The sequence below is a fragment of the Notolepis coatsorum genome (assembly GCF_963971535.1).
Source record: "Notolepis coatsorum genome assembly, chromosome: 7".
Taxonomy (NCBI): Eukaryota; Metazoa; Chordata; class Actinopteri; order Aulopiformes; family Paralepididae; genus Notolepis; species Notolepis coatsorum.
This window is the reverse complement of record NC_140171.1, coordinates 105,457,426-105,471,024: the sequence shown is the minus strand read 5'-3', so window position 1 is coordinate 105,471,024 and position 13,599 is coordinate 105,457,426. Positions and strand designations below refer to the sequence as shown.

At 50.3% G+C, this 13,599-nt stretch overlaps 1 protein-coding gene across 1 annotated transcript in view; it reads right to left on the bottom strand.

The window, feature by feature from the left end:
* The window catches only part of smc3 (structural maintenance of chromosomes 3), a 143,600-nt gene that overhangs the window by 58,043 nt on the left and 71,958 nt on the right, over positions 1–13,599 (bottom strand). Inside the window, exon 20 of the mRNA XM_084318657.1 lies at positions 12,307–12,460. Coding sequence (XP_084174783.1) covers positions 12,307–12,460 — 154 coding nt within the window. The remainder of the gene's footprint in view (positions 1–12,306; positions 12,461–13,599) is intronic.

The following is a 13,599-nucleotide window of genomic DNA, read 5'->3' as shown; positions in this document are numbered from 1 at the left end:
GGTCAGCTTAGAAACAGACAAATTGTCGTCTATTATGCTTAGAAACAGACTAAGAATTGTAGTCTAATATGCTTAGAAACAGACTAAGAATTGTCGTCTAATGCGGCTGAGTGGCGCAGTGGGCAAGGCGCTCGCCACTAACGCAGGAGATGCCGGTATCGAGCCCAGCTCTCGGCGTTGCTACCGGCTTGGCCGGCCGTCATACTAACACAATTGGCATTGTTAGAGGCTGGGAAAGCCGGTGGGTGGGGATTGGACGTTGTGGACAGCGACTCCTACAGGTCGGTTGGGTGACGCCGGTACGGCGGAAACGGGAAGTATCGGGGCCAGCGTGAGCCTCCCACGCGTTACTCCTCGCCACAGAGTTCGAGCTGTTGCGGTGAAAAGATGCGACAGGCTGCCTCCTTGTGTACCGAAGGGGACACGTGATGCAAGGCTTCTATCCTCACTACAGCCGACCAGTGGGAGGCAGTCTAGCAACGTTCAAGACAGGGGAGGGAAGAATTGGAAATACGAAATTGGGATGGGAGAAAAATTTAAAATGAGAAAAAGTGGATAAAAGAAAAGAATTGTCATCTAATATGCGATTGCTCAGTCCTTTGTTCCACGGCGTGTGTGAATGAGTGTTTAACGTTAAACTATTGTGCCACCTTATACACTGTACTTAAATAAATAACTTATTTGGAAATTACCGTACTTTTTGGACTATAAGCCGCGGCTTTTCCCCCCCATTTTTCGACCCTGCGGCTTATATAACGGTGCGGCTAATCTATGGATTTTTACAGCTAACTGGGCGCACTCCCTCAGCTCTGTGACCGTCAGATCAGACTCCTAAATCTGCTGCAGCAGTGCACGCCTTGCCCCTCCTCCTCCGCCTCACATAACCACGTCAACAAACCATTACGGCAAGAGGAGTGCATGAGCAGCTCAGAGCTCCTCTTTCAACATAACAAGTGTTGTGAAGGGCCAGATTAAACCGAATATATATATTTATTTATATATATATATTTAATTGTATTTGTATATTCTCTAATATTCCCTGATATCCCTTGTATATTCCTTGTACAATATGCATTGAATATCCATTCTAGCCTACTGAACATCCCATAATAGTCTCCATTCTACTATTGGTCGAGACCTTGGTGCCAGGCTGCCATACCCCTCAGACCCAGTTCAAACGTACCGCTCCACATGTACGAACAAGTCCTAGTTCCGCGTAGGAATCTGGCTACCGCACCACTAATGGGACTATTTGTTCATAGTGCGTATATATACTGCGCTACTAAAGTAGGACTTTCTTTTCAGTCCAGTTTCTTACCCTCCAATAGAGTCACAGACGTAAAGCCTCCCCGCGACGCCACGTGTGGGAGTAAGGCCAAGTTCGCCTACCATCGGTATTGAGACATCGTGTATATTAATATTTGAATAGTCATATTTGGCACTATATCGTCGAGTTGGACGTAGTCTATTAAGCTAATAATAGTCTGTTAATATATAGTGCTTCGTGCGGTGAGAATACTACCGTAGTCAGTACCCCATCGTTTCGGGCAGAGAACTGGCTGCTTACCCAGGGTGGTTGACCCCATGTGAAGCTGCACCCGAGGAGCCCCAGAGCCGACGAGCGAGTGGATCTGTATACCGGATTATTCTACCGACGACAGCCCGCCTTCCCAGGCACGGATTATGCTTTGTATACTTTGATTATTCCATGGATAAAGACCCCCGACACTGCCGTGTGTTGGAACCCCCCCCCCCTGGAGAGGACGCAAGGTGAGGAGACGCTCTGCAAGACGAGGTCGCTTCACGTCTCTCCCCCGTGGACCGGAGAGAGCCGGCCCACAAAGAGTCCACCTGCTTTCATCTGTGGTCCAAGGATCGCCGGCGCATTGAACGGCACTACAGTGGGTTCACCTGGGATACCCTTGGCCGGACGAGGCAGCCGGATTCTACCCCCCCCCCCCCTCCTACTCCTGTCGGCTTACAAGCGACCGGATTAACCCCCTCTAGTGTATCTAGTATATAATCATTAAAGTATCATTGCTGTTATTCCTTAACTATTCCAGGTCGTATATTTACCACCTGCGCCTTCAGAGATTGGACATTCTCTATTGATATACCGACGAATACTCTTTGCCATAAAAGTGCATACTATTTCAATTCATAAATGTAATTAAGTGATTAAGTGCTTGTTCTACACACCATTGCTGTGTAGAAATAAAGACCTGTTTCGACTTCGTACATTTGTGTTGGATCCGTTTCATCTACGTGAGAGTGTTTATGATAATATATTTATGCCGTGTACTGGGTGGCCGAATATTAAGTACAAAGGTAGTGGTAGTAAGTATCATATCTAGTAATACAGTCAGGGAATTGTACCCCTCAGTTACAATTGGTCCTTCGAGCCGGATGGTAATCAGTGTAATATTAATATAGTGTTATTAATATTGAAATGGCCTATGATGAACACTCCACGAAACGATCCTCCTAACCAACGCCCGCAGCGCGAATGACGGCTCCCTCAGTACTTAGAGGCTTACGCTGTCAGTCAACAACCTAGTCTTCTACTAACAGTAAACGCGGTAAAACTAGAAAGTAAAAGTATGTCTAACCCCAACGCCCAGACTACCCCGACCATAGAGGCCCCTACGGGCTCTAACGTAACTGACCAAGTTCACGGTGGGGACCAGTGGGAACCAGACATGACTTCACACCCCGCCAGTACTGAAGAAGTAGTCCCCGATGAGTCCCGGGAGGAATACAACGCTACCGAGAAAGAACTCGGCACGGAAGAAGACGGGGAGAGCACCGTGGAGATAGAACTCCAAGGCTCCGCAAGGAGTACCCCGAGGGAAGGCTCCCCTATACAACCGCCTTCTCCCAGCGAGGCAGAGAGGACCCTACAGCAGGCCTTCCTCATCAGCCTGAACGCCGCTGCTGAACGCGACCGACTGCAGATCCAGCAGCGAAGCGAACACGAGCAGATACGTCTAGAAATAAGACGCATTCAGATGGAAGAGAATGTGGCCCGAGAACGAGCCGGTGCTCAACGGGACGCAGCGCGCGACAGACAGCAGTCGCAACTGGTAGAACAGCTGATCAGACGGACAACACCCTCTCCCTCCGCCAGACGCTCCAGGAACTCGTCTAGACACACCTCCAGGGCGGCATCCCCTAGCCGAGTAAACAACCCTGAACTTGACCAACAGACGAGGTCTATACCCCCCACAGACCACCTCCCCCCACCGGTCCAAGCGAGACCTAGCAACCGGGAAGGAGCAGCATATCCTGTGGAGAGGCTAAACCAGAGACTACAAGCACTGGATGACCTAACTGAAGACGAAGAGGAAGAGGAGGAGAACCACGCCCGAAGACAGCACAGTACTCTACCGGACCAGGAGGCCCGGTACAGCCCAGGCTATACTCCCGCGGAGCTGCGCTACCGACCCCCGACTCTATACCCGGGTGAGCACGACGCACGACCCGCACCGAGGAACAGCACCTGGACAAGCGGGCCATGGTACACTGCCGGTACCAGCCCATACCAAGGAGCGGGAGGAGACTCGCCTAGGAGGCCTCTCCCCCAACGCTCGCCGATGTATCCACAGTCAGCGTCATACATTGGCACGCCTATGGTACCCGACTTCACCCAAGAGAACCGGGCCCAGTATACAGAACTCCGCATGTGTCTGGAGACCATGTTGGTGGATGTATTGGATGAACGCCACAAATACGCCATCCTACTGAAGCACTTAAAGGTACCCCGCGCACATAATATAGCGCTCGCCTACGCGACTTCCACCACCCCATACACAGCAGCGCTGGTAGCATTGGACCAGAGGTATGGGCGCATATGGGATTACGTGATCCAGGAGATCCGACACATCGACCGCTTACCCCCAGCAATAGACAATCGAGCACTGGACGACCTGTCCATCAGAGTGCAGTCCCTGGTAGGGATGTTGGGAGCGCAAAGAGAGAAGGGGAGGCATGAACTTTACGCCAACTCAAATGTGGAAAGGATCCTGGAGAAGCTGCCGCCCGCTCGTCAGGAGCGCTTTAGGCGGCAGAGGGACCACAGAGACCCGAATGGCCCCGAACCGAACCTCCTCGATCTAGCAAACTTCCTGGCGAGAGAAGTCAGCAGCCTACGGCTAGATACATTCGGACGGAGCACCCCTGGCTCCAGAGAAGGAACCAGACGACTAAATGATGGAAGAAGATCGGTGACTGTGATGCACCAATCGGAGTCAGTACCGAGCAGCAGGAGCCACAGTACCCCCTCCAGAACGGAGAAGTGGAAGATAGTGTGCCCCTACTGTGAGAAAGAACACTGGCTAGCGCAATGTGACTCCTTCCCCAAGCTGAACGCGGAGGAAGCAGGTCAATGGATAAAGTCCAACAAGCGCTGTTTTCGCTGTGCGCGCTCACACATGGCAGCCGAATGCCGCTTAAAGAAAAGGTGCACCAAGTGCGATGGAGCCCATCTGGACATACTTCACGACAGTAACAGACGGCGCCCTTCACCTGCACCATCCAGCCGCAAAGCGAGCGTCATGTACATCGATCCCGCCAGCAGCAGTGGAGCCCGAGTACTCCTAAAAGTAGTGCGTGTGACACTAAGCTACCAGAATAAAGTCCTGGACACTTACGCCGTCCTCGATGACGGGTCAGAGAAGACCCTGCTGCTCGCCTCCGCTGCGGCCCAGCTAGGGCTGCGGGGAAGCGAAACCCAAATGACAATTCGGACAATAAGACGAGATTTGAAGACGATAAAGGGCGAGAATGTCTCATTCTCTATCGCAGCAAGCGGCCAGCCTGAGCGACGGTACCAGATTGCAGACGCTTTCACCAGCCAAGAAATAGGACTGTCGCGGTACACATACCCCGTCGCCAAGCTGATGGAGAAATATGCACATCTGCGCAAGTTACCGATCCCGCTCATAGACAATGCTATGCCGACCCTGTTGATAGGCTCCGACCATGCAGACCTCATTGTCCCGATAGACCGGGTTCATACCGGACCCCGAGGCTGTCCTGCAGCAGTCGAGACCCGTTTGGGATGGACTCTCCAAGGCCCGCTCGCCAAATCTCTCAACCGAAGTACAGCCACTAGATGTCTCCACTCCCGAGTCACAGAGGGAGAAACCGCACTCCTGCAACACGTAGAGCGGCTATGGACCTTGGAACAAATGCCCTTTAAGAACGGAAAGAAAGACATTCGCTCTAAAGATGACATTTACGCCATTCACCTCCTCGAGACAGGGACCAAGAGAGTCCCGGTCAACGGCGTGTTGAGATACGCCACGCCACTCCTGCGGCGAGAAGGAATGCCTACTTTCCACGCCAAGACAGACGCCACAGAACGGTACCTGCTGAACACGGAGCGGCGCTTAGCCAAGAACCCCGCCCAAGAGAGTGTATACCGCGCTGAGATTGAGAAGCTCATCACAGCGGGACACGTCACAAAGATGGACATTAAAGAGGCTGACCAGACCACTGAATCGTGGTACGTCCCCCACCACAAGGTCCATCACAACGGTAAAGACCGCATAGTATTTAACTGCAGCTACCAGATCGGATCCCAAAATCTAAATAAAGAGTTACTGCCCGGTCCCACACTCGGCCCCTCCCTACTCGGCGTTCTACTCCGCTTCCGCCAGGAAAGGGTGGCCATCAGCGGGGACATTAAAGGAATGTTCCTGCAGGTGAGATTAGTAGAGGCGGACAAGCCCCTGTTACGGTTCCTATGGAGAGAGAAGCCAGGAGATGAGCACCCAGCCATCTACCAATGGGAAGTCCTCCCCTTCGGAACGACGTGCAGCCCCTGCTGTGCGACATTTGCACTACAGAAACATGTAGCAGAGGACCCAGCAGCGGACGAAGAGGTCCGACACAGCGTAAAGAACAGCTTCTACGTAGACAACTGTCTACAAAGCCTTTCAACCCAGGAAGAAGCCGAGGCTCTCCTGATTAAACTCCGCGCCTCATTGATCAAAGGCGGCTTTGATCTCAGGCAGTGGGCCAGCAGCGATCCGCAAGTACTGCGCAGCCTCTCCTCCGAGGACAAGGCAGCCAGCAGCGAGACCTGGATGGCTACAATCCCGGGAGAAGCCCAGGAGATGACCCTGGGATTGGTGTGGCGATTCAAAACAGATTCGCTTCACTACAGACACAAGCCCCTGACTACGGAGCAGGGAAGGCCGGCGGCGGCGCCGACCACCAGACGGAGTGTGTACACAACACTCGCCCGACAATATGACCCGCTAGGATGTATTCTACCGTACACCACCAGGGCAAAAATGATTGTACGAGCATTGTGGGACAAGGACCAGGGCTGGGACGACCCCATTCCCGCACACCTTGCATCCACCTGGAGAGAGTGGGAGATGGAGCTCCACTCACTCCCAGGCGTTAATATGCGCCGAAGCTACTTCCCACCCACGGTGAGGCCAGAGACATGTAAAATGGACTTACACGTCTTCAGTGACGCCTCAGAGGTCGCATACGGATCAGTAGCCTACTTGCGGGCCCAAGACCAGGGGGGAGAGATCTACACAGCATTTGTCCTCGCCCGCTCGAGAATAGCCCCACGCAAGCAACAATCTATCCCACGTCTAGAGCTCTGCGCAGCCCTAGCCGGAGCGCACCTAGCCACGCTCATCCAACGTGAGCTCACCATACCGGTGTCTAGAACAATCCTGTGGTCAGATTCCACGACGGTACTCGCCTGGATCAAATCGGACTCATGCAAGTACAAAGTCTTCGTGGGAGTCAGAGTCACCGAGATTCAAGACTTAACCGAAGAGTTAACCGGAGAAACAGAGTGGCGCTACGTTGATACAAAACAGAACCCAGCTGACGTCATCACCCGGGGGATGCCCCTGGATGACCTCACCCGTCGCAATGTCTACAGTGACGGCCCCGCATTCCTAAGACTCCCGGAAGGACAGTGGCCCATGCCTATCCCGAGGGAAGCAAGTCCAGAGGAGGTGGAAAATAAGAAGTCTGTGTTCTGTGGATTGAGCACCGTAGCCTCCACCGACCCTAACATAGACGATTGCACGTCCATAGAGAGTGCACAACAAAGAACATTCCTGCGGTACCACCCGGAGTGCAAGTCCCCCGCTGATATGTCAGCAGCTAACTACGAGGAAGCAGAATTGCTTCTACTGCAGCGAGCCCAGAGAGACTCGTTCCCCGATGAATTGGCCTGTCTACAGGGAGGAAATCCCGTCCCATCCGACAGCAGATTAATTCACCTGGCCCCCGAGAGCGACGCTCATACCCTCATCAGAGTGGGTGGTCGCCTATGCAGAGCCCCCAATCTACCGAATGACATTAAATACCCGATCGTATTGAACAGCCGACACAAGGTCACAGAGCTGATTATAAAGAAATACGATGAGGATGTGCATCACGCAGGAGCAGAAAGAGTCTTCGCGGAAATCAGACGTCGTTACTGGATCCTACAAGGAAGAGAGGCGGTACGACGCTTCCAGCGAACATGTCTAGACTGCCGCAAGTGGCGCGCGCAGCCCAGCATACCAAGGATGGCTGACCTTCCTCCATGTCGCCTCCGAATCGGTGACAAGCCATTCCACTCAACGGGTATGGACTGCTTTGGCCCGCTGCACATAAAGAAAGGAAGAGGAACCGAGAAGCGGTGGGGTATTGTATTCAAATGCATGACCACCAGAGCGATACACATCGAGCTTCTCCCGACCATGAGCACAGACTCATTCCTTATGGCCTTCCGAAGATTCACATCACGGAAAGGAAGACCGTCTACCCTATTGTCCGATCATGGGACAAACTTCAAAGGCGGCGAAAGAGAGCTGAGAGAGAGCTTCCAAGCTATGGGCCCAGAACTTAAGACCCACCTCGCTCCAGCACAGGTTGATTTCCAATTCAACCCCCCAAACGCACCCCACTTCGGTGGCACTTGGGAACGAGAAGTGCGCTCCATAAAGACAGCCCTGTACGCAGTACTTGGGGCCCAGACTGTGGCGGAAGAAGTCCTAATGACAGTCCTCACGGAGATTGAGGGAGTACTTAACTCGAAGCCCCTCGGATATGTCTCCAGTGATGTGGCGGATATCGACCCAGTTACCCCCAACACACTCCTGATGGGGCGGCTAGATCCTGCATTACCCCAGACAATGTACCGGCCTGAAGAAGCGAACGGCCGACGAATGTGGAGGTACAGCCAAGTATTAGCCGACAAGTTTTGGAACAGTTTCCTACTGCACTACCTACCGTCTCTACAGACCCGCCAGAAGTGGGTAAAGGAGAGAGACAATTTGACAGAAGGAACAGTCGTCATGATTATTGATCAATCACTGCCCAGAGCTATGTGGCCGGCCGGCCGCGTAAGCAAAGTGATCACCGGTGCCGACGGCAAGGTCCGAGCAGCTGAAGTGCTCGTCCAGGGTCGCACTTACACCCGTCCCGTGGCAAGGCTCATAGAACTGCCTCGACACCCAGACACAATCGATGATGACCATGACCCTACAACCCTATGACTTTGTGAAGTTGACTGACCCCTACAGCAAACCCTTATGTGTAAATAGACAACGCGATTAATCTGTCTCTGTTTAACTGATTAGGTCTGGGACCTATTCAGGGGGTGGCTGTTGTGAAGGGCCAGATTAAACCGAATATATATATTTATTTATATATATATATTTAATTGTATTTGTATATTCTCTAATATTCCCTGATATCCCTTGTATATTCCTTGTACAATATGCATTGAATATCCATTCTAGCCTACTGAACATCCCATAATAGTCTCCATTCTACTATTGGTCGAGACCTTGGTGCCAGGCTGCCATACCCCTCAGACCCAGTTCAAACGTACCGCTCCACATGTACGAACAAGTCCTAGTTCCGCGTAGGAATCTGGCTACCGCACCACTAATGGGACTATTTGTTCATAGTGCGTATATATACTGCGCTACTAAAGTAGGACTTTCTTTTCAGTCCAGTTTCTTACCCTCCAATAGAGTCACAGACGTAAAGCCTCCCCGCGACGCCACGTGTGGGAGTAAGGCCAAGTTCGCCTACCATCGGTATTGAGACATCGTGTATATTAATATTTGAATAGTCATATTTGGCACTATATCGTCGAGTTGGACGTAGTCTATTAAGCTAATAATAGTCTGTTAATATATAGTGCTTCGTGCGGTGAGAATACTACCGTAGTCAGTACCCCATCGTTTCGGGCAGAGAACTGGCTGCTTACCCAGGGTGGTTGACCCCATGTGAAGCTGCACCCGAGGAGCCCCAGAGCCGACGAGCGAGTGGATCTGTATACCGGATTATTCTACCGACGACAGCCCGCCTTCCCAGGCACGGATTATGCTTTGTATACTTTGATTATTCCATGGATAAAGACCCCCGACACTGCCGTGTGTTGGAACCCCCCCCCCCCTGGAGAGGACGCAAGGTGAGGAGACGCTCTGCAAGACGAGGTCGCTTCACGTCTCTCCCCCGTGGACCGGAGAGAGCCGGCCCACAAAGAGTCCACCTGCTTTCATCTGTGGTCCAAGGATCGCCGGCGCATTGAACGGCACTACAGTGGGTTCACCTGGGATACCCTTGGCCGGACGAGGCAGCCGGATTCTACCCCCCCCACCCTCCTACTCCTGTCGGCTTACAAGCGACCGGATTAACCCCCTCTAGTGTATCTAGTATATAATCATTAAAGTATCATTGCTGTTATTCCTTAACTATTCCAGGTCGTATATTTACCACCTGCGCCTTCAGAGATTGGACATTCTCTATTGATATACCGACGAATACTCTTTGCCATAAAAGTGCATACTATTTCAATTCATAAATGTAATTAAGTGATTAAGTGCTTGTTCTACACACCATCGCTGTGTAGAAATAAAGACCTGTTTCGACTTCGTACATTTGTGTTGGATCCGTTTCATCTACGTGAGAGTGTTTATGATAATATATTTATGCCGTGTACTGGGTGGCCGAATATTAAGTACAAAGGTAGTGGTAGTAAGTATCATATCTAGTAATACAGTCAGGGAATTGTACCCCTCAGTTACAACAAGCATTAAACAAAATGACCCAGTCAACGAACTATTCACTTTAGTTTATTAATACATGAGGCGTTGTCTAATGTTATCTAGCTGCTGCTCCTGATATCATCAGTTTGGCATTCGATTTCGCAGGTGCTGGCTAGCGCTGGCTAACTGGCTCTATCGTTATGAGAGCTAACGTTGCTACCTACTGTACCCGGTGCTGCTAACTGGCTCTATCGTTATGAGAGCTAACATTGCTACCTACTGTACCTGCCGCTGCTAACTGGCTCTATCGTTATGAGAGCTAACGTTGCTACCTTTATGTACCTGGAGCTGCTAACTGGCTCTATCGTTATGAGAGCTAACGTTGCTACCTATATGTACCTGGAGCTGCTAACTGGCTCTATCGTTATGAGAGCTAACGTTGCTACCTATATGTACCCGGCACTGCTAACTGGCTCTATCGTTATGAGAGCTAACGTTGCTACCTATATGTACCTGGAGCTGCTAACTGGCTCTATCGTTATGAGAGCTAACGTTGCTACCTATATGTACCTGGAGCTGCTAACTGGCTATCGTTATGAGAGCTAACGTTGCTACCTACTGTACCCGGCGCTGGCTAACTGGCCTTGGTCGTTCCTGTTTAAACAAAAATGTTAATAAATGGGAGCTTCCTCAAACAGCCATCTCTTTCCCGACAATCCCCTCTGTGCACGAACCCTTACATATGGTAATTAAACATTAAAACACCTGCGGCTTATAGTCCAGTGCGGCTTATATATGTACACATCATTCAATTTAGCTGCTGCGGCTTATATTCAGGTGCGGCTTATAGTGCTAAAAGTACGGTACCCTTGTGTTTGCCATTTTATTGAACTTGTGTTTTTAAGTTGAAGGAAATTACAGCTAATTGCTTTCTTCCCCACAGCCCCCTCCCCTTAGTTGCAACTAAGCAGCATCTTGTTTAAAGTCCTCGTGGGGAAAGCCCTGACATCAAAACAGGGATGATCCACTACCAGGCTGAATCAGGGCATTGGTATAAGAGAATACTCAAATCGAATACCAAAACACATCTGTAATATGCCAGAAATCAATGCAAAATTACAGCATTTTTGATACATAGAAGCATAAACGTAATGGATGGGTTTATTACTGCCTATTTTAAAACTGAATCAAGCTGCAAACAGAGAGGCCTATTGGGATGTTAGATCCTGATATGAAAAGACTGATTTGCCTTACCTTGCTGCAATCTTTTTTCTTTTCTTCTTTTTTTTCTCCCCATCCCAATTAGTTGTTGTGCCAATTCCCCCCCCTCCCCTACCTGGCGCTGTATGCATGTTCTCCTACGAGTCGGTACAAGGGCGTCCCGAGTCGATCGCACTCTTCCCCCGAGACGTGCGCCGACAGCCAGTGACGTCTTTTCACTTGGCAGCGAGGGCTCTCATTGGTGAAGTGTAACGCGTGGGAGGGCACGCTATCTCCACCAAGTCCTGCCCCGCTTAGCAAGCGCTGAGACCTGACCTGTAGGCGTCGCTGTCCACAACGCCAGATTCCCACCCGCCAGCTTCCCCACCCCCTAATACTGCCAAATTGTATTAGTGTGAACGGCCAGCCAAGCTGGTGACAACGCCGGGAGCTGGATTCGAACACGCGAATCCAGCTTCTCCAGCGTTGGTGACGAACGCAATCGCTGCTACGCCACCTCACCGCCTTGCTGCCATCTTTTTATGCTCGTTTATGTTTGATATGTCATTTTATGCCATAGAATCAAACCAATAAAATCAATTTGGGCCTGTCTTCTTTCTGCTGTAAAGCACTTGTATGAATGAGCTGCAATTCTTGTATGAAAGGTGCTATACAAATATATTATTATTATTCAAGTGAAAGCGAGAAAGAAGCTAAAATGTTCGAGGTCCTGACTGAATTTCGGTCGTCAAAAAAACCCAGTAAGGGGTTCCCCGACGGTCGTGGCCAAATTCCCAATCAGGTCTCTGACATCAAGGCCACCTAATCATCCCTTCCCCTTAATTGGCTGATATCAATCCCTGTCTCCTGAGCCGTTCAGCCATTGTGTAGTGTGATGTGTGCCAGTGTATGGCAGCCATTGAGCCTGCGCCAAGGTTGGGTGCTAGTGCTACCAGTGGTGGTGACGGAGGCAATTTCCACCCTACATTGTGGGGAGCGTTTGAGTGTCTAGAAAAGTGCTATATAAATGTAATTCATTATTATTATTAAAATGTTCACGTGGATGTCAGCGAGGGATTACCTTGGGCATGAAGGTTTTCTCCGACTGCTGCCTCTTCTCCTTCAGCATCTTCATCTCCGACAGGATGCTGTCCCTGGAGGCCTTGAACTTCCTCTGTTGCGTCTCGATCTGCTGCATCTGGTTCATCAGCTGGTCGATCTCGTTGTTGATACGTGAAACCGGCCGTTAAGGAAACACAGCGCATCTTATACTGTATATAGACCCTTTCACTGTGAGGTAAGTGGACTGCGTTTATCTAGTCTTCTGACCACTCGGAGCGCTTTACAACTTACGCCTCACATTCATACATAGGTTTAGGTTTACTTTATTTGTTCAAGGGGGGCAGTGTACATTAATAAACATTTTGATGTGGACTCTCTAATTGGTTGAGGTATTCCATTGGTGATATGCTCTAAACGAAAAGACGGCCTGGCCAAATGCACTTTTCTTGAGAGGGATTGTACAGTCCCCCCTAGCCGCACCTCTAGTATTCCTGGTTGAGGCAGACTTGAGGTTGATGAAACCAGACAAAGGAGGAGGAGCCAATCCACACATGATCTTGTAAACTAGACAGACATTTTGATAAAGAATCAGGTTTTCCCAACTAAACAGATTATACTTTTTCAGAATGTGACAATTACTAACGCAGGAGATGCTGGGTTCGAGCCCAGCTCTCGGCGTTGCTTCCGGCTTGGCTGGTCGTTCATACTAATACAATTGGCAGTATTAGGGGGTGGGAAAGCCGGTGGGTGGGGATCGGACGTTGTGGACAGCGACTCCTACAGGTCGGTTGGTGAGCCTGTACAGCAGAATCAGGAAGCATCGGGGGCAGCGTGAGCCTCCCATGCGTTACTCCTCGTCACTGAGAGGTTGCGCTGTACAGGTGAAAAGATGCGACGGCTGCCTCCTCGTGTACCGGAGGGGACACGTGATGCAAGGCGTCGTCCACATTGCAGCCGACCAGTGAGAGGCATGGTCTAGCAACGTTCGAGACAGGGGAGGGAAGAATTGGATCATACAAAATTGGGATGGGAGAAAAAAAAATAGAAAATGGGGAGAAAAAGTAGATACAAAATAATAATACTAAAATAAAATGCATTAGATTTTTTTTTTTATATATAAATAAAGAATGTGACAATTATGGTACCTGAATGGTTTCTTGCCTAGAATTTTAATTGCTTGTTTGTATAGTTTGTAGTGATACATACATACACAGAAGGCAGAGGCAGACATGCAAGGTACCTATCAGCTCGTCTGTGGCAGTTAAAGGTTAAAGTGCCTTGCTCAAGGACACTTCAACATTTTTGACTAGCT